At 37.9% G+C, this 23,293-nt stretch overlaps 1 protein-coding gene across 3 annotated transcripts in view; it reads left to right on the plus strand.

Moving 5' to 3' along the window:
- CFAP54 (cilia and flagella associated protein 54) overlaps positions 1–23,293 on the plus strand; it is a 370,431-nt gene that overhangs the window by 104,871 nt on the left and 242,267 nt on the right. For all 3 annotated transcript variants that reach the window (XM_017946132.3, XM_021922809.2, XM_021922810.2), the window contains 5 exons: positions 2,223–2,345; positions 17,719–17,850; positions 19,867–19,981; positions 21,819–21,908; positions 22,905–23,031. In XM_017946132.3, coding sequence (XP_017801621.3) covers positions 2,223–2,345; positions 17,719–17,850; positions 19,867–19,981; positions 21,819–21,908; positions 22,905–23,031 — 587 coding nt within the window. The remainder of the gene's footprint in view (positions 1–2,222; positions 2,346–17,718; positions 17,851–19,866; positions 19,982–21,818; positions 21,909–22,904; positions 23,032–23,293) is intronic.

Below are 23,293 nucleotides of genomic sequence, written 5' to 3' on the forward strand. Positions count from 1 at the left end.
CAATATATATGAGAATGTAATATGTGACAGAGTTGCCATTCCCATTCAGTGGAAAGAGAATGGACATTTTTACTAAATGATGGTAAAATGCCTGGATATTCACCTGAGAGAAAATCGAGTTTGACTCCTATTTGTACCATATACAAAATGTCCAGATTTATCAAAGACTTAAGTGTAAAATAAAGCAAAAACTTTAGGAAAAAATATCTTAGGAGATGACATATGCAGTCCAGGGTTTGGGGGAAAACATTTCTAACCAAGACTGAACTTCTAATAGCAACAAAGAACCTATGTGCAACAAAAAGGACTATAACAAAGATAGAAGAACATTTATAAATTTGGAAAAAAGCATCTCCAGATGTGACAGAGGGCAAATATATATACATGTATAACAAAAAGTCTTGCAAACTGACAATAACCTAATAGAAAAATAGGCACAGGATATGAATAAGCAGTTCACAGGAGAGCAAATTCAAGTGAGTGAGAAATATATGAAAAGATGCTCAAATTCTGAATATTCATAGAAATTCACATTAAATTAACAATGGGATATCACTGGCAGGATTGAAAAGATTTGCTGGTGAAGATGTGGGACAATTGCATTCTCATTCATACGTGGGGAAAATGTGAATTGTTACAAGCATTTGAATTTTGGTAAAGTAATTTTAAATTAAATCTAATTTTAAGCAAGATTAAAAACAAATATACTTGATGTGATAGTCCCTCGGTTAGTAATTTATCCTATAGAATAAAATTTTAATAAAATTAAAAATACATTTATCTGACACAGCAATTCTTCTGTTAGTAATTTATCCTATAGAATAAAACCTCCAGTTGAAATAATGTCACTCCTAGTTCCACCTCTTGGTTCCTGGACCTGCGGAACCTACTGGGACACAGTGCTACATGCTGTCATTGGTTTAGAATGTATACTGTGTTCTGGAGGATGGTATCTCATCTTCACTGGGTATCATCTCAAAGCCGGCATCTTAATTGCTAATCATAGTTGGCAACTGAGCATGTAAAAGGGTATTTACTGTGACATTCTTCGTGTTGGCAAAAGAGCTGGTGACAAAGAGAAGTAACAGTACTCCCAGATTGTACAACCATGAAAATATGCACCATGAAGTCCTGGAAAAGGCTGAGTAAATTGTGCCTGATCCACACCAAATAATATTATGCAGCCATTAGAAACAATGAATTAGAGCTATACCTGTAGATTTAGAGCATTTCTCACCAGACATGGTTGTCCAAAAACCATGTCTTATGAGAAATGTTCACAACCACAGGCATGGTTGAAGGAAAAATACACGATTCAGAAAAGTATATATAAATCCCATTTTGTAAAACACCAACCCTCCTAGGTACATTATATTTTTATACACATATATGTATTTATATTTATATGGGCCTCGGGAAAACTCCAAAACTACTAGGGTGTTCACATGATTTAGGGATATGATATGGTAGTGTGGGAGAGGGTGATTAGGGTGGGGAGGAATTTTAAAAATCTTAGAGATGAGTGTACCGTAACAATAGTAACAGTATTGTTAGAATGAGAGCTTGAAGCAATTAATGTGCCCCCAAAGAACCAACATTCATATATTAATTTGTCCTTTGGGTTAATCTAAATGATGAATAGATTGATGCAATCTCAGCGCTACTTTTGAAAAGCTAAACTTATTCATCTAGCTCTTGATCAAATTTAAGATCATATAATATGAAGCAAGGAGAATAGGAAGTAAACACCAATATTAATTGATTTCCTGAGGTATAAATGTTTGGTTTTAATTTTAAAGGAACTATTATTTCAAGTACCTGGAATCACTATGTAATATTTAATATGCCATATAATTTTCCATCTGCTTTTTCAAGGTCCTTCTATACCTGGATGTGATAGTTTCTCAAATGCATGTAACATTCTGACTATATCTTTTAAGATATTTATCAAAATATGCTTTGTTTTATAGTCATTTGTGTTTTTATTTTATTCTTTCCACTAATTTTCAAGTTGCTGTAGGTGAAGGACTAATCCCAAAATTGAATGTATCAACTTTATCTCAGTGTACTTTCCTTTATACCTAATAAACAATTTATCAATAATGATTGATAATAATAAAATTTTATGTCTTAAAGCTTGCATGATTTGAATGGAACATTTTGTAATGAAATGAGTAAGGATGACATTTTAAAACAGAAATCATTGTGATTCTAATTTTTAGATCCTGATAAAGTGTATAGTGGTTTTGCAAGGACTACCAAATATTGTCTGCTCGAAGAAACATACTGCGAGCTTTGAAAGTATACAGCACATGATAGCTTGTTGTATCTTCTACATAACAAAGGTATTTATCTCATTCTGTATCTAGTATTATAAAATTTAGAAGCAATGATGATTTGGAAAGTCTACTTTTAATCACAATAAGAACACTTTTAAAAATAGCACCCCAAAAGCATTTTTAGATCAAAAGCAAATGTAGAGGTTAAACATTATAGAATAGCAATCTGTTGTTGAACTTTTTGATGAAACTTTAGTTCACAAACTAAAATTTGATGTTACTGAAATAGCATTTGTGTGTGTGTATATATATATATATATATATTTTTTAAAATTTTTATTATTATTATACTTTAAGTTCCAGGATACATGTGCACAACGTGCAGATTTGTTACATAGGTATACATGTGCCATGTTGGTTTGCTGCACCCATCAACTCGTCATTTACATTAGATATTTCTCCTAATGCTATCCCTCCCCCAGCCCCCCCACCAGGAGGGCCCGATGTGTGATGTTCCCCTTCCTGTGTCAATGTGTTCTCATTGTTCAACTCCCACTTATGAGTGAGACCATGTGGTGTTTGGTTTTCTGTCCTTGTGATATTTTGGTGAGAATGATGGTTTCCAGCTTCATACATGTCCCTGCAAAGGACATGAACTCATCTTTTTTTATGGCTGCATAGTATTCCATGGTGTATATGTGCCACATTTTCTTTATTCAGTCTATTGTTGATGGACATTTGGGTTGGTTCCAAGTCTTTGCTATTGTGAATAGTGCTGCAATAACCATACATGTGCATGTGACTTTATAGTAGAATGATTTCTAATCCTTTGGGTATATACCCAGTATTGGGATCGCTGAGTCAAGTGGTATTTCTAGTTCTATATCCTTGAGGAATTGTCACACTGTCTTCCACAATGGTTGAACTAATTTACACTCCCACCAACAGTGTAAAAGCGTTCTATTTCTCCACATCCTCTCCAGCATCTTTTGTTTCCTGACTTTTTAATGATCGTCATTCTAACTGGTGTGAGATGGTATCTCATTGTGGTTTTGATTTGCATTTCTCTGATGACCAGTGATGATGAGCATTTTTTCATATGTCTGTTGGCTGCATAAATGTCTTCTTTTGAGAAGTGTTTGTTCATATCCTTTGCCCACTTTTTGATGGGGTTGTTTTTTTCTTGTAAATTTGTTTAAGTTCTTTGTAGATTCTAGATATTAGCCCTTTGTCAGATGGATAGATTGCAAAAATTTTCTCCCATTCTGTTTGTTGCCTGTTCACTCTGATGATAGTTTCTTTTGCTGTGCAGAAGGTCTTTAGTTTAATTAGATCCAATTTGTCTATTTTGGCTTTTGTTGCCATTGCTTTTGGTGTTTTAGTCATGAAGTATTTGCCTATGCCTATGTCCAGAATGGTATTGCCAGGTTTTCTTCTAGGGTTTTTATGGTTTTAGGTCTTACATCTAAGTCTTTAATCCATCTTGAGTTAAATTTGTGTAAGGTGTAAGGAAGGGATCCAGTTTCAGCTTTCTGCATATGGCTAGCCAGTTTTCCCAGAACCACTTATTAAATAGGGAATCCTTTCCCCATTGCTTATTTTTGTCAGGTTTGTCAATGATCAGATGGTTGTAGATGTGTGGTGTTATTTCTGAGTCCATTGGTCTATGTATCTGTTTTGGTACCAGTACTATGCTGTTTTGGTTACTGTAGCCTCGTAGTATAGTTTGAAGTCAGGTGGCGTGATGCCTCTAGCTTTGTTCTTTTTGCTTAGGATTGTCTTAGGTATGTGGGCTCTCTTTTGGTTTCATATAAAACTTTTTCCAATTCTGTGGAGAAAGTCATTGGTAGCTTGATGGGGATGGCATTGAATCTATAAATTACTTTGGGCAGTATGGCCATTTTCACAATGTTGATTCTTCCTATCCATGAGCATGGAATGTTCTTCCATTTGTTTGTGTCCTCTTTTATTTCATTGAGCAGTGGTATATAGTTATCTCTTGTCTTCTAGTTTTTTAATTTGTTTGCTCTTGCTTCTCTAGTTATTTTGATTGTGATGTCAGGGTATCAATTTTAGATGTTTCCTGCTTTCTCCTGTGGGCATTTAGTACTATAAATTTCCCTCTAAACATGGCTTTAACTGTGTCCCAGAGATTCTGGTACATTGTGTCCTTTTTGTCATTGTTTTCGATGAACTTATTTATTTCTGCCTTCATTTTGTTACTTACCCAGCAGTCACTTGGGAGCAGGTTGTTCAGTTTCCATGTAGTTGTGCAGTTTTGAGTGAGTTTCTTAATCCTGAGTTCTAATTTGATTGCACTGTGGTCTGAGAGACAGTTTGTTGTGATTTCTGTTCTTTTACATTTGCTGAGGAGTGTTTTACTTCCAATTATGTGGTCAATTTTAGAATAAGTACGATGTGGTGCTGAGAAGAATGTATATTCTGTTGATTTGGGGTGGAGAGTTCTGTAGATGTCTATTAGATCTGCATGGTCCAGAGATGAATTCAAGTCCTTGATATTCTTGTTAATTTTCTCTCTCATTGATCTGTCTAATATTGACAGTTGGGTGTTAAAGTCTCCCATCATTATTGTGTGGGAGTCTAAGTCTCTTTGTAGGTCTCTAAGAACTTGCTTTATGAATCTGGGTGCTCCTGTATTGGGTGCATGTATATTTAGGATAGTTAGCTCATTTTGTTGAACTGATCCCTTTACCATTATGTAATGGCCTTCTTTGTCTCTTTTGATCTTTGTTGGTTTAAAGTCAGTTTTATCAGAGATCAGGATTGCAACCCCTGCTGTTTTTTTTTTTTTTGCTTTCCGTTTGCTTGGTAGATCTTCCTCCATCCCTTTATTTTGAGACTATGTGTGTCTTTGCATGTAAGATGGGTCTCTTGAATACAGCACACCAATGGGTCTTGACCCTTTATCCATTTTACCAGTCTGTGTCTTTTAATTGGGGCATTTAGCCCATTTACATTTAAGGTTAATATTGTTATGTGTGAATTTGATCCTGTCATTATAATGCTAGCTGGTTATTTCACCTGTTATTTGATGCGCTTTCTTCATAGCATCAATGGTCTTTACAATTTGGCATGTTTTTGCAGTGTCTGGTAGCGGTTGTTCCCTTCCATGTGTAGTGCTTCCTTCAGGAGCTCTTGTAAGGGAGGCTTAGTGGTGACAAAATCTCTCAGCATTTGCTTGTCTGTAAAGGATTTTATTTCTCCTTCACTTATGAAGCTTAGTTTGGCTGGATATGAAATTCTGGGTTGAAAATTCTTTTCTTTAAGAATGTTGAATATTGTCCCCCACTCTCTTCTGACTTATAGGGTTTCTGTCGAGAGATCCATTGTTAGTTTGATGGGCTTCCTTTTGTTGGTAACCCAACCTTTCTTTCTGGCTGCTCTTAACATTTTTTCCTTCATTTCAACCTTGGTGAATCTGACAATTATGTGTCTTGGGGTTGCTCTTCTCGAGGAGTGTCTTTATGGTGTTCTCTGTATTTCCTGAATTTGAATGTTGGCTTCCCTTGCTAGGTTGGGGAAGTTATCCTGGATAATATCCTGAAGAGTATTTTCTAACTTGGTTCCATTCTCCCTGTCACTTTTAGGTACACCAACCAAATGTAGATTTGGTCTTTTCACATAGTCCCATATTTCTCGGGGCATTTGTTCATTTCTTTTCATTCTTTTTTCTTTAATCTTGTCTTCTTGCTTTATTTCATTACTTTGATTTTCAATCACTGATATCCTTTCTTCCACTTGATTGAATCGGCTATTGAAGCTTGTTTATGCTTCACGAAGTTCTTATACTGTGGTTTTCAGTTCTGTCAGGTCATTTAAGGTCTTCTCTACACTGTTTATTCTAGTTAGCCATTTGTCTAACCTTTTTTCAAGGTTTTTAGCTTCCATGTGGGGGTTAGAACCTGCTCCTTTAGCTTGGAGAAGTTTGTTATTACCGACCTTTTGAAGCCTACTTCTGTCAACTCATCAAACTCATTCTCTGTCCAGTTTTGTTCCCTTGAGGAGTTGTGTTCCTTTGGAGAAGAGGCATTCTGTTTTTTGGAATTTTTTGCGCTTATGCTCTGTTTTCTCCCCATCTTTGTGGTTTTATCTAACTTTGCTCTTTGATGTTGGTGACCTACAAATGGGGTTTTGGTGTGGATGTCCTTTTTGTTGATGTTGATGCTATTCCTTTCTGTTTGTTAGTTTTCCTTCTAACAGGCCCCTCAGCTGCAGTTCTGTTGGAGTTTGCTGGAGGTCCACTCCAGACCCTGTTTGCCTGGGTATCACCAGCAGAGGCTGCAGAACAGCAAATATTGCTGTCTGATCCTTCCCCTGGAAGCTTCGTTCCAGAGGGGCACCTGCCTGTATGAGGTGTCTGTCGGACCCTACTGGCAGGAGATGTCTCCCAGTCAGGTTACATGGGGGTCAGGGACCCACTTGAGGAGGCAGTCTGTCCATTATCGGAGCTCAATTGCCGTGCTGGGAGAACCACTGCTCTCTTCAGAGCTGTCAGGCAGGGATATTTAAGTCTGCTGAAGCTGTCTGCTGCCTTTTGTTCAGATATGCCCTGCCCCCAGAGGTGGAATCTAGAGAGGCAGTAGGCCTTGCTGAGCTGCAGTGGGCTCTGCCCAGTTGAAGCTTCCCTCACTTTGTTTACACTGTGAGCATAGAACCACCTACTCAAGCCTCAGCAATGGCTGATGCTCTTCTGCCCGCCAAGCTCTAGCATCCCAGGTTGATCTCAGACTGCTGCGCTAGCAGCGAGCAAGGCTCCATGGGCATGGGACCTGCCAAACCAGGCACAGGAGGGAATCTCCTGGTCTGCCTGTTGTGAAGACCGTGGGAAAAGCGCAGTGCTTGGGCAGAAGTGTACCATTCCTCCAGGTGTAGTCACTCATGGTTTCTCTTGGCTAGGAAAGGGAAATCCACCAACCCCTCATGCTTTCCGGGTGAGGCAATGCCCTGCCTTGCTTCAGCTTGCCCTCCATGGGCTACACCCACTATCCAACCAGTCCCAGTGAGATGAACCAGGTACCTCAGTTGGAAATGCAGCAGTCACCTGTCTTCTGTGTCAGTCTCGCTCAGAGCTATAGACTGGAGCTGTTCCTATTTGGCCATCTTGGAAGTGACTGCATTTGTATATTATATAGGCATTATATAAGGTCACACAGAGCATATTTGTTTCAAAACCCTAAAACATTAATTATATATTTATTATACTTCAGTAAACCTGCATATCATCTTATCAGGTTGTGATTTCAGTGGAACCTGCAGGCAGACTTTAAGTATCTTAACCCAGCCATTGAGATAGTGGGACTTAGAAGATATCAAGAAACCAAACAGCCAGATTATAAGTGAAGAGTCAGTGAGTAATGGAGGGGTGTGTTAATGTCATGACATTAGAATGTAAACAATGATGTTAGGCCTGAAGGAAAGGGCTGACTAGGCAGAGTCGAAGGATGATTCTGAGATTGGTGTGCAGGACCCCGAACTCAACAAAGGACAAACTGGAGAGGTGAATTCAGACTGTGCAAGTCAAGAGTGCTGTATCTGGATATCTAAACCTGGGAGAAGACATAGGCAAGAGTGTGGTCAGGATAGAAACAGATTTTTCATTTTTGTTGTATTCCTTCATTCAATATATATTTACAATTACCTATTTGTGTCAGGCACTGGTTTGGGTTCTTGACATATGCACGAAGAATTAAAGAAAACTCCAAAGTAATTATAGGAGGAGAAGAATGAATAATGAATGACACCCAGGTTTCTAGCTTAGTTGATGAATGGATGGTGGTGACAAAACAGGGATACAGGAAGATGACCACTAAGGGATGGGATGATTGGGGAAGGCTTCACTCTGGGGATGAGACTTAGGTATGCTCTGAGCAAGAGTTACCAACTCAAATGCCTCCTGAGACCAAGCAGGTAAAATAATTGGTGAATTGGTTGAATGTAAGACAAAGTTTGTCAGGTCCTGAGACAAACTAGAGTTAGGTATACCTACCTGTAGACATTCTTTATTTAAAAAGAAACCAACGATGTTTCACAGAGCTTGTGATTTAGTAGGGGGTGACAGAAAACAAACATACACATAAAATATAACTTCATGAAGCTTTAAGTGTTATCAGCAAAAATAAAAGCAGTTAAAGGAGACAGATTTATGGGGCTGAGCCTACTTTAGACAGGATAACCTTGTAGCAAGAAGAAGAGTAGAGCTGAGACAGATGGAGGAGGAACAGCTTTGTTGGCAGAGGGCATGAAGGACTGTGCAAGTGAATGGACTTAGACCAATTTTAGCTTACAGTTGAGTGGGCAAGTTTAAGCAGGACAGACCATTCATGTGGAGCAATGGATTCCCAACCTGTTGACTTGAGAGTTATTGTAAGAGGTCTATAGAGCCATAGTTGTGCTTAGTGTTGTCTGTAAACAGAATCACTGTATTCCCACGTGTTTTGCGTTTGTTACAAAAATATTGGAAAACAAAATAGTTAACAAAATTTATTTAGGCTTTAATGAGAAGAAATACTTGAAAGTATTTATCGTAGCTCAAAGGCTTGCAGGAAGGCTATTTGTTTTAAGGTAAAGAGATGAGCAATTCTGAATAGATGGCAGCTTAATCACACATCCCTGACTTTTCTCTTTTTTGATTTTTATTTTGGCAGATTATAGTAGCCTGAGCAGGCCAGTTGGTAAAGGCTGGAGGGGGTATCTTAGGCCAGAATATCTGAGTAAAAGGCTTTTTATGGGACCTCATTCACCTTGGAAACGAGAAGGAACTAAGGGACAAGAGGCAGAGAGGTCGGCTTGTTTGTTCTCGTTGCTTGGCTCAAAGACCAGCATTGTGTGGTTCCTTAAAGGCTTTTGTTGACAGAATCCAGTGATTCCCTCAAAGAAGGTCCATATCTGCCTGCCTGTTTTATGTGGTTCTCATAGGACCTTTGCGATTTGACCAGAGATCTGGAAGAACGCTGTGTAGGTGAGCTCATTTGATCCATTGCTTTAGTTAGGATGTAAGCTTGCTTCTGTGGAGGTCTGGCAACAGAGGGCCTTCTACCCTCCACCTTAGCAAAGAAGCCATTATTTGCCATCTGTTCATGGCCTGACCTCAATAGCAGGAAATAATATTTGTTCCGTTGGTCACTGACTTACCAGTGCTGGAGAGACTGCTATGACCTGGTCTGTGTAGATGCTGAGGGAACATAAGCCATTAGCAGGAAGAAAAAAGCAATTACTCACTGAAGGAGACTCAGTACTCCAAGGCAAAAAGGGCAAGCCAGACACCAAAATCATTGTGTTTTTACTCTCACCATGTTGGAAAAAGACTAGAGAAGAGTTGGTTTAAAAAAAGGCAGAGAAAACTTTTAAGGAGATACAGTCATGTGAACTAAAAGAAAACAAACAAAAAACCCTTCTGTTACTGAACAAATGAATTTGATTTTTGATTGAAAAAAATCAAATAGATGAAGAGTATGGTTATGGTATTCCTTGAGTCAAATCTGAAAGCTCAAGAAATACCCCCTCCAACATAGTACAGAATTACCTAGAGGTGGTAAATAAATTGAGAAGGCAGATCCAGAAGTCATAACATGAAAACCAAAGAAGTCTGGAGGTAGGAAAGAAAAGCAAATGGAGAAGGAATAGGCTTCCTGAGTCCCAGGCAGGATTAATGTAAGAATACACATGGAAGTACATGTGGGTAAAATCCCTGAAGTCAAAGGATAAGGACAAATCTTAAAAGTTTTGAGACCCAAAGAACATTTATTTGCAATGGAAAGAGAATCAATTAGCTTCAGACTTTTTTTTTTTCAATCAGCGATGCCAGAGGTTAAAACGCTGGAACAACATTTGTAGAATCCTGAGGGAAAAAGACTGAGGTCCAAAAATTAATAACCAGGAAAGATATCATTCATTTGTCAGGGCAAAATAAACATTTTCAGAAGTGCGGGCATTTAAAAAGTATTCTGCCCATGTACTTATCTGAGGAAAACACTTGAGAAAATACTCTATCAAATGACAATTGATTCAGAACAGAAATCCCAAGACAGGGAAAGACAAAAAGGAGAGGAATAATGGGAGCAATGAATCTTGCAATATATGTATTATTAAAATTAAATAGATAATAATGATGTGACTAGGACTTTGTAATATAAATGCTAAGTAGGGATTCTTTAAAGAGAAGAGTCATCCTTGAAAGAAAAATTTGTTAGTAACCTAGAACTAAAACTTCCATCTGTTTGGCATAAGGGGAGGTATGAGCAGGCAAAGATTTTTAGTACATGGTTGTGTGTTTTATATATGCATATATATATATATATATACACACACACACACACACACACACAATTATTTTTTGATAGAATATAAATGTGTCTCTCTATATGCGTATTTAAAGGTGACTCAGAGAAATATGTAACCATGAGCAGAACTTTATAGCATAGTAGGACTTCTGTTTTTTCTTTTTTTTCTTTTTTGAGGCAGAGTCTCACTCTATCACCCAGGCTGGAGTGCAGTGCCTCAATCTCAGCTCACTGCAACCTCTGCCTCTCCAGTTCAAGTAATTCTCATGCCTCAGCCTCCTGAGTAGCTGGGGTTACAGGCATGCACCCTATGTCTGGCTAATTTTTGTATTTTTAGTAGAGACTGGGTTTCACCATGTGGTCCAGGCTGGTCTTGAACTTCTGACCTCAGGTCATCTACCGGCCACACCCTTCCAAACTGCTGGGATTACAGGCATGAGCCACCATGCCCAGCTGCACAATAGGACTTCTAAATTGACAGGAAGAAAACATGAACTGGGAGGAATGAGAGAGAAAACAGGAACAGGAAAAACTGACAGGGAGGAAAAATGGCTAATTTTCAGCAAAAGTAAGAAGGAAAAAGAGAATATATAAGATGGAAGGAATATAATTAAGTATATTGATCATTTCAGTTCAGCTGAATGAATTCAGAAGACAGAAATTACCAGATAGGCTAAAAAGTTAGGTTCAAATGTATACTATTTCAAGAAACAGTCCTAAAACACAATGACAAACAATACTTGAAAAAATAAATGGATAGACAATGGTACTGGGAAAATGCAAACAAATTAAAGGAGGAGTGGCAATTTTCATATCAGAAAAAGCAGAGTTCAGGGCCCAAAATATTAATCAGAACAAAGAGAGTCATTATGTAGTGTCCTTCAAATCTGTTCTGTCAGATCACCCTTCTCTGCTCCTGAATGGCATTTGGTCACTTTCTGGTCTTAGGACAGTCTCATTGTCAAGAATTAAAACAAAACTTGATTTTTTTGCAACAGCAAGGTAAAGGAGACAAATAAGATTATATGAAAAATGCCACAAAGGCATTTGATAACACTTAGTAACCTTTCCTAATAAAATTTCTAATAAATTAGGAAAGGAAAGAAGCTATTGAATAATGACAAAGACATTTACCAACATTTTACAGCAAATATCATACTGAATGGCAAATTTCTGGAGTCATTTCTTTAAAAATTAGCCACAGGAAATAGATGCTAACTCCTAACAGTGAGATTCAGTGTTTTTAGAGGTTCTTTCTCATGTTCTAGATAAGGATAGAAAATAATTTTGTAATATTAGAAAAGTATAATTTATCTGTAATTGTACTGGTCTCAAAACCCCATGAAGATCTGGTAAAAAATTACTAGGATTACAAGGAGAATGTATAAAGTGACTCTATATAATACACTTACAAAATGATAGGCTTTAAAAAATACTAGCAATAATTAGAAATGGAGAGGGTAAAATATACCACTTATAATACACAATATTTAAAATTTAAGAAAATGTTAAAGAATCTAAAAGAACTGTGGGATCTTACTGAGGGACACAAAATAAAATCTGAACATAGGACAGGCCACGCCAAGTTCCTGAACAGGTAGACTTATTGTCACAGAAGTGCAGATCCTTCCTAAAATAATATTTAAATTTAATACAGTTCTAATTAGAATTCTAATTGAGTTTCTCTGAAGCTGATTAATTTAAAATTTCTCAGTAGATATTAAAGTTTGCCATAAGGTCACTTTAATAAAAAAATGATGTCACAGAGTAATGGGCAAACAGTTCAGTGCAATAGAATAGAAAGTCCAGGAATGGCCCCCAAGTCTACAGAATAAATTAATATATGACAAAGATAGCAATTTGATTCACTGAGGAAATGATAGTGTGTTATAATAGTTTATTTAATGAAAGGTGCTGGTATAACTTGACTGTTCATCTGAAAGTAAACAAAGCCAGAACCTTATCTCATACCATAAACAAAATGAAGTCTAGATGGATTTAAGGATATTTATATGGCCTTGGAGTCAGGGGACACTTTCCTTGATAAGCCACAAAATTCAAAAGATAAACAGAAAAAGATAGATAATTAGATTACAAGATGATTAAAACATTTTTATAGCGAGACACTATAAGAAAGCTCAAAGGCAAATATTAGGTTGGGAAAATATATGAAGGCATAGGATTATTAACGTTGATCACTCCAGGGAGTAATCGGTTAGAAAATATGAAACAATTTTAGAATTTGGGAAAATAATCAAATTTATCTTTTATTATGGAGGACATAATGCAATATTTCAGTTACCTTAAAAGGTTGAGCAATGGACAGGTACCAGGTGATAAATGGCCATCTTGTGAGGTCAGGGAGGCACCATTGAAGGGTTTCACACCCAGGAATGACATAAGGAGATCTATATTTTAGAAAAAAGAAATTGTTATTGTTGTACAACAGCTAACAATTAGAGGAGATAAGACCTGAGGCAGAGATGAGTTCAAAGATGAGAGAAGATAAACTAAACCGGTATGGAAAAAGTGGAGGTAGAGAGAATGGAAAGGATTCACGAGTTATTTATGAGATAGAATTGAGAATCTGAAACTCTAATAGATAAGAATAAAGGAGGGAGAGGGAAGAGGCAGCAGTAATATTCAGCTACCTGGCCTGGGCAGTTGGGTGAATATAACACTACTCATTGAACCCTGCATGAGGAGTAACTTTGTGTGGTGAAGGGGGAGAAGGTAATGAGTTTTGAACAGATTGAATTTTGGAGTCGATAGGGTATCCAAAGAGGTGACCTTTATATAACAGGACCTATCAGGCTGGAGCTCGGGAGATGCGACATGTGTGTAAAGACAAAGAAGTTGTTAGTATCAGGACTGCAACTGAAGCAGTAGAAATAGATGCCACCACCAGGGGACAGTGCATAGAGTGAGAAGGGAAGAGAATTTTCTAACAATTTCAAGAGTACACTTAGTCCAAGAGGCCAATCCTTCTTCCAAATACTAGGCAAGAGGGATAACTGAAGAGTTTGATTAGTCTAAAGCTATTCTGTCATTCCTAACCCCTCCCAACCTCAAGAACATTCCTGCTGCTGTTAGTTCTGTCGTTGTCACATGGTGACACCATTGAAAGCGGGGGTCCCATGCAATCCAAAGCACCCTTTTCTTTCTCCAGTGTTACAGTCACACACACATTAATTTGTGTTATGCTGGGTCCAAAGTCTATCTTCCAAGATTACTTTTCTTTAGAATATATTTATCTGTGGGGCGGGCGCAGTGGCTCTGTAATCCCAGCATTTTGGGAGGCCAAGGTGGGCGGATCATGAGGTCAGGAGATCGAGACCATCCTGGCTAACACAGTGAAACCCCATCTCTACTAAAAATACAAAAAATTAGCCGGGCGAGGTGGTAGGCACCTGTATTTGCAGTTACTTGGGAGGCTGAGGCAGGAGAATGGCGTGAACCCAGGAGGTGGAACTTGCAGTGAGCCAAGATTATGCCACTGCACTCCAGCCTGGGCGACAGAGCAAGATTCTGTCTCAAGAAAAAAAAAAAAAAAAAAGAATATATTTATCTGCTTGGCCTACTCTGACCCCCAAAAAGCTCTATCAGTGAGTATTTCCAGGGGAGGGGGTGTCTTTTTCAAATAAGGGAAGGCCAGGTTACACCCTCTTTCCAGGGCACTGAACACAAGTATTTACGTTTAAGTAACTAGCAGTGGTTACTGCAATGTCTTCCAGAAGAAAGAAAGAAACTGTATTTCAAGGCAGCTTGTGACTTGCATCTTGCCAGTGGCAACTTCTGCTAAAAACAATACAAAGAAACCAATTCAGCTTATCCAGGTACTCCAAAATATTGAAATATTGATGAGGAAGGACCAGGAAAGGGAAAGGATGAAGACTTGAGAGAGGTGGTGTGAGGACTAGAGCAGGATCCCTGAAGGCACGAGGCCGTGGGATCCTAGCACGTGTGGGAGGGGTTAGTCTGGATAGGAGATTGGCTTCTTTTCTCTCAAAGAGGGAAGGGTGGTTGTAGTTACAGATGTGTGATGATGGGTTTGTGGATGGGAGATAAGCTACTTCGCTTACATTTTCTCTGTGGACAGGAAGCAAGGTCATTTGCTGACAGTTAGGAGGTGATGGGTAAGGGTGGTTTTCAAAGATTTGAGAATAGGTTGGTTTGGGCCAGCCACTGAAGAAGATGGGAGAGAATGCTGACCTAGAATAAATTGGGCTTCCAACCAGCATTTGGGGCCCAGTGGAGGTTGATGTCCTGGAATTCACATGCTGCCTTTCTCAGCTTTGGATGAATTTTCTCTCTTAGCACACACCAGCCTTCTAGCTGGCTCTGTGCCTTTCCTGACTTGCTGGCCAGGACTCCCACACCCTTCTTCTCCCATTTGGGGAATCATTGAAATCCAAGTGATGTTACTGTAGAAATGACCCTGAATGTTTGTTTGTTTGTTTGTTTCTGGGACACAGATCAGGCATGATCTCAGCTCACTGCAGCCTCAACCTCCCTGGCTCAAGCAATCCTTGCTTATCAGCCTCTGAGTAGCTGGGACTACAGCCACGTGCCACCACACCGGCTAATTTTTGTATTTTTTGTAGCGATGGGGTTTTGCCATGTTGCTCAGGCTGTTTTCCAACTCCTGAGCTCATGCAATCCACCTGCCTCCACTTCCCAAAGTGCTGGGATTACAGGCATGAGCCACTGCGACCAGCCTGAATGTGTTCTGAACATTCAAAAACAAATAATATATTAATGTCAGGATTTTGATATTTGACTTGCTTTAGTCCCTAATATGTTGAGAATTGCCATTCTAGAAGCTTTCTCCAGTCTAGCCTACAGTTCCAGGATCCTGGACTAACCCTGAATCCCAGATTTCAGTTGTTCATTTGATATAAAGAATGTTAGATTTTCTCTTAGGACATGTAAAACCTGATTAGTCAAATGGCTGTGTTTCTTTTCTCTGTTCTGTTTTAAAAATTGGTAATCTTTTCAGATGGTTGAGTCTTTCTTCTTTAAGCATTCGTATTTTTTTCTAACATGCTACTTGTGAGATTCGTCATCTTCAATATGTCATTACTTTTGCATGATTTAAAATTGTTATGCTAAACATCTGGCATACTCTGTGTCTGTTCATCATTTGGTATGTTAAATAGAATTGGTCCTCTGTTTTTCCTTTGGTTGGAAAAAATTCTTTATCATTTATTATTTTCTACTAGCATGTTAAAAGAAGGGGAAAAGATTGTCCAGTTATCTGTAAGCTTAGGACCTAAATATGTCAGAAGGCAAAATTAAGTAGAGTGGAGAGCAGACTCGTTTCTGTTTTCTTATAGCAAAACTTAGCTCAATTCTATTTCCTTATAGCAAAACTTTCTCCCTCTCATATACATTTCATAATGAGATTTGACTGTTTTGCTGAGCATTCAAGGTTTTGCATGACCTAACCCTACCTGCCCATTCAAAATTTATTTTGGCTGGACGTGGTGACTCATGCCTGTAATCCCAGCACTTTGAGAGACCCTGCCTCTACAAAATATAAAATAAGTAAACAAATAAAAATTTTTTAAAAACTCACAAAATTTGTTTTGGCACTTTCTTTGCCACACTCTGTTCCACAGTCACTATTAGTTTAGTGCCTTTGCCCTGGTCCCAAAGAAACGTGTTCCTGTTCTTAGCATTAGATAGGGCTTCTCAGGTCTAAGTAGCCACTCGTTATTGTTCAGCCACTTTATATATCCCTTCCCTCCATGAGAAGTAACAGTTGTTATTTATTGATATGGTTTGGCTGTCTCCCCACCCAAATCTCATCTTGAATTGTAGCTCCCATAATTCCCACATGTCGTAGGAGGGACTTGGTGGGAAGTAATTGAATCATGGGGGCGGTTCTGTACCGTGCTGTTCTCGTGATAGTGAATAAGTCTCATGAGATCTGATGGTTTTATAAAGGGGAGTTCCCTTACACAGGCCCTCTTGCTTGCCACCATGTAAGACGTGACTTTGCCCCTCATTCACCTTCAGCCATGATTGTGAGGCCTCCCCAGCCCTGTGAAATTGTGAGTCAATTAAACCACTTTCCTTTATAAATTACCCTGTCTTGGGTATGTCTTTATTATAAGTGTGAGAACAAACTAATACACTTGTCTTAAATACTAACATACTCAACAGAATATATCTGCATATAACAAATTCACACAAACTTATTTATACCCCAGTTGCTCTAAGGGGCTCACAATGAGTGTGTCCCCTTCTTTGACCCTTCCCTACAGCAGAATATATGTAAATCAGATTGCTGACCAGGGCAGCTTTCCTGAAGTTGATGCTAGAGCCAAGGTTTTAATGGCAAGGTGAAGCTGTATAAACAAGGTGCAGAAAGCTGTTCTGGGAAATGGCTCAGCTGTGGGAAGACATGAAGTCCTGTAACACAATGGTGACTGTCAGATTTTATAACTGGCTCAGTATTTTGTAAGATTAAAATATCTCGTCAAGGAGATGAGTAGTGGAAGGTTACTTTAGAAAGGTAGGTAAGGGCCAGAATAGATAAGGCCAAAGAACTGGTATTAGGGAATGTGAGAGAGGCTAAATAGGCCTCTTCCCGTTATGACTACAGTGCACACTTCCCCTAGGGTTGATGGGGAATCTGCCAAAAACAGCTTGTATCTAGCCTAGCCTTCTAGCAGAATGTCTTATAAATCACTTAGTGATGTAAATGCTTAAGACATCATGAGGTCAGTAATTGTGCCATTTCCCATAGAAAGCAACTCAATATAAGAAGTGGTGGTGATGTGGCCTTTACAAATGACTTTTTAAATATGGATTTTTTGAAAGGAATTGTTTTCTCAATAGTTAACTCACTGTATCAGAAGGTATATGGCTATATGGCCCAGAGATATGGGAAGTTTATTATTGATGAGATCCCGTTATTAGTCCTTTACTTAAAATAGTTGAATTATGCATCTTTAATTGCACTCAATGTGTTAATATGATCTGGAGGTAAACTTACAGATTTCTTAACAATAAAAGGGGGATTCTTAGACTGAAAACTCTATGGGGCTTTTGAATTTATGAAAAATGATCCATTATACTTGAAAATAGACAAGAATGCCCAACAGAGATAATTAATAAATATTTTAAATTAGATTCTTCGTTCATGGAGGGAATATGACCTGGCAGTAATGATTATAAATTATGGGAAAAAAATGTTGGACATCACACCGGGATGCAAGTCTCTGTTTGATGGTAGTAATGAACAAGAAGAAATGCCAGAGGAGGTAACTGTTTCTGTTTCTCATTTTTAAACCTATGTTTAGTTTGCATCTTTTAGGGTTAATGTAGTATTATTAAGCATATTAGAAAATTGATAAGTTTTACACTTGTTATATTTACATATAAGTAAAGTATTAGAGTAAAGAGCTTTTGGGTTTTATTTTTGTTGTTGTTATAGTCAAGAAAATGAAAAAGGAATCTCTGCTAGCATACTGAATAGTCCCCATCACCAGTCCCAACCATCAGTTAGGTGATGATAGAGAGCTTCTTACACCCAGTTGGACATTGGACTTAAAAGCTCTCTAAAGTCTCTTCCAAATCTAAGATTTTGCTGTTCTGGATGGATCATTGAATGTAGCAAATACATGTCAGCATTTTTTTACTTTGTATTCAAAGTAGATTTCTGAAACTCACTGTGACACCTACATTCTCTTCTTTATGAGACTGCTAATTTTTGAGATGAACTTTTAATATCTGCCTTCCAAGCATGAGTCTTACAAGAGCTTATGCTTATTGCCTTTCCTTGAAACTATGTAGTTACATATTTTTGTAGATCAAGTTTTGAAATGTTACTTAGTTCACTGGGTTGCTTTCTTTCCTTTCTTTCTTCCTTTCTTTTCTTTTCTTTTTTTTTTGACAGTCTCACTCTATAGTCTAAGCTGGAGTGCAGTGGTGCAATCTTGGCTCACGCAGCCTCTGCCTCCTGGGTTCATGTGATTCTTCTGCCTCAGCCTCCGAGTAGCTAGGATTATAGGCATGTGCCACCACACCTGGCTAATTTTTGTATTTTTAGTAGAGATGAGGTTTCACCATGTTGGCCGGGCTCGTCTTGAACTCCTGACCTCAGGTGATCTTCCCACCTTGGCCTCCCAAAGTTCTGGGATTATGGGCATGAGCCATCGTGCCTGGCCAGTTCATTGGGTTTCTGAGGGTACTAGGAATTACTTGAAGTCCCTTCCATGGCTTGGGTGGAGGTAGAGGCTCTCATCCCTGACTCTGTCTCACTTAGAGTAAGCTCCATTTCTATCTCTGTGATATGTTGAATTTCCAAGTAAGCATTTGTTTGCCCAAAAAATCTTTAAAAAATCACCACTGTTTTACTGGATGACTTTTTAAGCTATAATACTTTTTTTTTTTTTTTTCTAGTTGGGAGGATGTTTTGTCTAGAGGGATTTTTGATTAAGCTGGAAGCAATTTGAGGGTTGTTTGTTTGTTTTTGTGCCATGCAGTGTCTACTCTCAGAGTCCATCAGCCTTTTTATGTCACCCAGGCCTTGACTCAGGGCCTTCCACATCATGGTAGGACAGGCCTCATGCCTCTCTCCTTGAAGCTTATGGTCCAGCAGAAGGTTGTGATTCTTTCATCTAAGATTGTAGAGATTGTTAATTTATAGGAGTCAGGAATTATTAGAGCTACTCAAGATTCCTGTAAACCTGAAGGGGCTTGGAAGGTTTTTTTTTGAACAAGAGACATTAACAGGTCAGTTCTCAGGCTTAGACAGAAAAAATCTGGTAGTGAGCCTGAGTGCGCAGACAGGCCAATTCTTAATCCACTAATTACTGATCTCCTTATGTTTCAATGAAAGGCAAAGTAGCAAAGGCAATTAGCTTAGTTGTAAAGAAGCTCCTTCTGGGAAAAAGAAAGGGAAAAAAGAATAAAGGAGTACATTTCTGAGGGCAGGCTGGGAATTGTCTTTTCAAGATTTTTAGAGACATATCCTCGGCTGCTTTGAGAATGCAGGTTTTGGAGGGGGCTGGCTAGGTAGGTGAAAGTTACTGGGAGAAAGGGAGAGGGAAAAGAAGCAGTATTTTGGTCAATCTCCATGAAACACAGTACTATGTCTATATTTAATTAGAGCACAATAACTGTTATTATTCATTGTTATTAATTAATATTGTTATGTGGATCATAGTTTTATCTACCAAGTATGAAAGTATGAAAACAGAATTTAAAGAATGTTTGAAAATGACAGTTGTCGCAACACGTTAAAGTACATTTTGACATTTAACCAATGTTTCTAGGATTCTTCTAAGAAGTCTTTAAAGACTAAGAAGCCACAGCAGATACTATTGCCTGAAAAGATAAATGAACAGCTGGCCTTGTTGGAAACACACCTACTCAAACTGACAAAGCAATGTAATCATTTTTTTTTTCTGTATACTTCCGTTTAGCATTAAGTTTTTTAAAACGAGAAAAAATTTTGTTCAAAGGATTAAGATGAGATTAGCATTTGGTAAACCCTTTAAGGTTTACACAGTGCTTTTATATCATTAATCCTAACAATACCCTGTTAATAAGGGATTGCTAACCACTTTTTACAGATGTGGCTCATAAAGATTAAGTGATTTACATAGGATTACATAGCTGACTTGGACTTGAGCCTGTGTCTTCTGACTCTAAAGCAGGTTTTCTCAACCTCGACACTATTATCATTTGGGGCCAGGTAGTTCTTTGTTGTGGGGACTGTCCTTGGCACTGTATGATGTTGAGTAGCCTCCCTGGCCTCTACTCACAGAAGCACAGCACACCACCCCCTAATTGTGACAGCCATCTGGATATCCTTGGTGGGAGAGTGGGAGGGGGTTATGGTGGCACAAAAATCACTGCTTTGAAGTAAAAAGTGCGACTGAGAAGTAAAGGAATAGTGTGAGTGTTAATGTGTAAGTGGTTTGAACCAATGCCTTCCAGAGTAGAAAGCAGAGTGAAAGATTAGTTTAATTTTAGGTCATTGTACTGTAGTGATTTCATAATAAACCAATGTGTTAATGCAATGATTGGTATTTTGGAGTTTGCAGCCTAGAAGGCTACTTGGGAAATTGAGTTAGTTTCTGGTGATGATTAGTATTGTCACATTTTTAAAAAGCAGGTATTTCAAATCTTCTAGAACAAGAGAGTGTCCAAATTTGAGCCTTAAACCAAGTATGAGGCTCTACTTTTGCCCCATGGCCTTTGGGGACGAGGTTACACTTGTAGAATTCCATGTCCCTACCTCACCTCTCCTACTGTGTGCCTCAGTTCTGTCTTGTGGGCTTCGCTGACTTGGATCTCTCTCTTTTAATATGTTCCATGCCTGTTTCAAGCATGGATTTATGAATTGAACTAAGTATTTGATTATTCCCATAATTGGTTAACCTAGCTTTGGGAAAGCTGTAATCATCTTATTACTATATAAAGTATAATTCCTTAAAATATACAGTGTTCTAGAAATGTGAATTATTTATTTTCATAATATCAGTAAAAATATTTTACCAAGAAGCACAATGGGCTGTAACTAGCTGAATAGTAAATTCTCCCTGGTGGTCTAATGGTTAGAAAAAGAATAGTAAATTCAATAACAATAATAAAATGATAGTTTTGTACAGTGTTTTCTGTGTGCCAGTTACTATTTTACAAAATATACTATTTTTATAAAATATACACATTAAAACTCATGCAACCTGTATATAAGAACCATATGAGGAAGGTACTATTATTGTCTTCATTATAAAGATAAGGAAACTGAGGCACAGAGAAGCTAAATAACTTTCTAAGGTTTCATAACTAAAAAGTTGTCGTAGTTAGAATTTGAACCCAGCCAGTCTGGCTCCAGGCTGTGTTATACTTTACTGCCTTTTAAAGATAGTTTTGCTAAAATGGAGTAAATATAATTGGTAGATTTCTGAGTCTTGGGTTTGCTGATATATGACAGCTGTTGAAGAAGAGAGAATCATGCCTTGGAAACTCTTTACCTATTTGGTGGTGGACCCCTTAGCTTTTAGGGGGAAGAGTGAAGCAAATAATTTCATCAGATTATTTTTATTTCCAAAATGTAATGCTATAATTGCTATGTTAAGGCACATAATTTAGAATAAATACTTTAGTATTTTCCTGTTTTTTCATCTCTTTCAAATAATTGTTATTGTGAATCACTCAAAAAAACTTTTATTTTGGGTTATTAAACAGAACATACAACTTTTGAATTTTTGAACCTTAGATGTTACATCTGAACTCTCAGGAGGAGAGGACCCTATATTTCTTTATCCCGTAGTTTTGAATTGGTCGGTCAAAGGTGCCGTGAAAGAAGGTAGGTGAACTGGATGTGTATATGCTGTTCACTCGATTTATCACCGAAGAGAATTAATTCTGTGGATTTTGTTTCTGTTGTCTACTTGAAGATTTCACCTGTTTTAGGCAGAATATTTTGAATTCTTACCCACTCAGAATAATGCAGAATCTTGATTGCCAAGTAATGAAAGAGACCTAAATGGGTACCTGATTTAAAGTCTGGAAAGACAGAATCTTGATGGTGGCTTATTTTGGTAGTGAATGGTGGTGTTATGAAGCTTACGAAAACTAGGGCATTGAAAAATGTATTAGTGGCCGGGCATAGAAACTTACACCTGTAATCTCAGCACTTTGGGAGGCCGAGGCAGGCAAATCACCTGAGGTCAGGAGTTTGAGACCAGCCTGGGCAACATGATGAAACCCCGTCTCTACTAAAAATACAAAAATTAGCCTGGCATTGGGTGGTGGGCGCCTGTAATCCCAGCTTCTCAGGAGGCTGAAGCAGGAGAATCGCTTGAATCTGGGAGGCAGAGGTTGCAGTGAGCTGAGATCATGCCACTACACTCCAGCTGGGGCGAGAGAGTGAGACTGTGTCTCAAAAAAAAAAAAAAAAGAAAAATGTATTAGTGACTTTCAAGTTTAGCTGATGAGAAATGGCAACATAATTGATTAATTCAGAGTGAAATATAATAAAAATTAGGATTACTAGTTAGGATAATTATCAATAACTTTTTCCCCCAGTTAGTCATACATTAGAAGTGACCTTAATGAAATCTTTCTCAGTGCTGAGATGTTTAGAAAATAAATTTAATATAGACTGTAAAACATTCATTGATATTAGAAAAACAATAGTTCACACCACATTTATTCCTATATACCTTTTAAAATAGAGAAATCTAAAAAGCAGATTAATAAACTTGCCTGTTGGAACAAAATGACTGCTAGCACTGGCAACCCTTCGGTACTAATAATTGAGTATATTGGTAACTATATCTGAACTTCCTTGTTATTACAGTTATGAAATTTAAGCAAAAACCAAGATTTCTGGAATTCTTTACGCAAGTTATGCTAAAATGCATGAATGAGGAAAAATTTCACCTTTTGGTAGAGGTAACAGCTCCTGTCCACGACTTCTTGAAAAGGTACTTGCAATTATCAGTTTTATACATATTAACAACTTTAAAAAATGAATATCATTGTCAGTTTTAAGAAATACAAGGTAGATGAAAAAGAGAGTGGAGTATATACAGCTAAAACCACCACCTAAGAGATAGTAAAAACTTATGTCTGTATAAAGAAATAACTAAAACTAAAAATATATATACAGTGTACTCACAAATGAGAATCGAGCGTGTTCATATCTCTAGCTGGAAACAGATGAAGTCTTTCGCTATTGAGTCAGGA

This window comes from Papio anubis, chromosome 9 (assembly GCF_008728515.1).
Source record: "Papio anubis isolate 15944 chromosome 9, Panubis1.0, whole genome shotgun sequence".
In the NCBI taxonomy this organism is placed as follows: domain Eukaryota; kingdom Metazoa; phylum Chordata; class Mammalia; order Primates; family Cercopithecidae; genus Papio; species Papio anubis.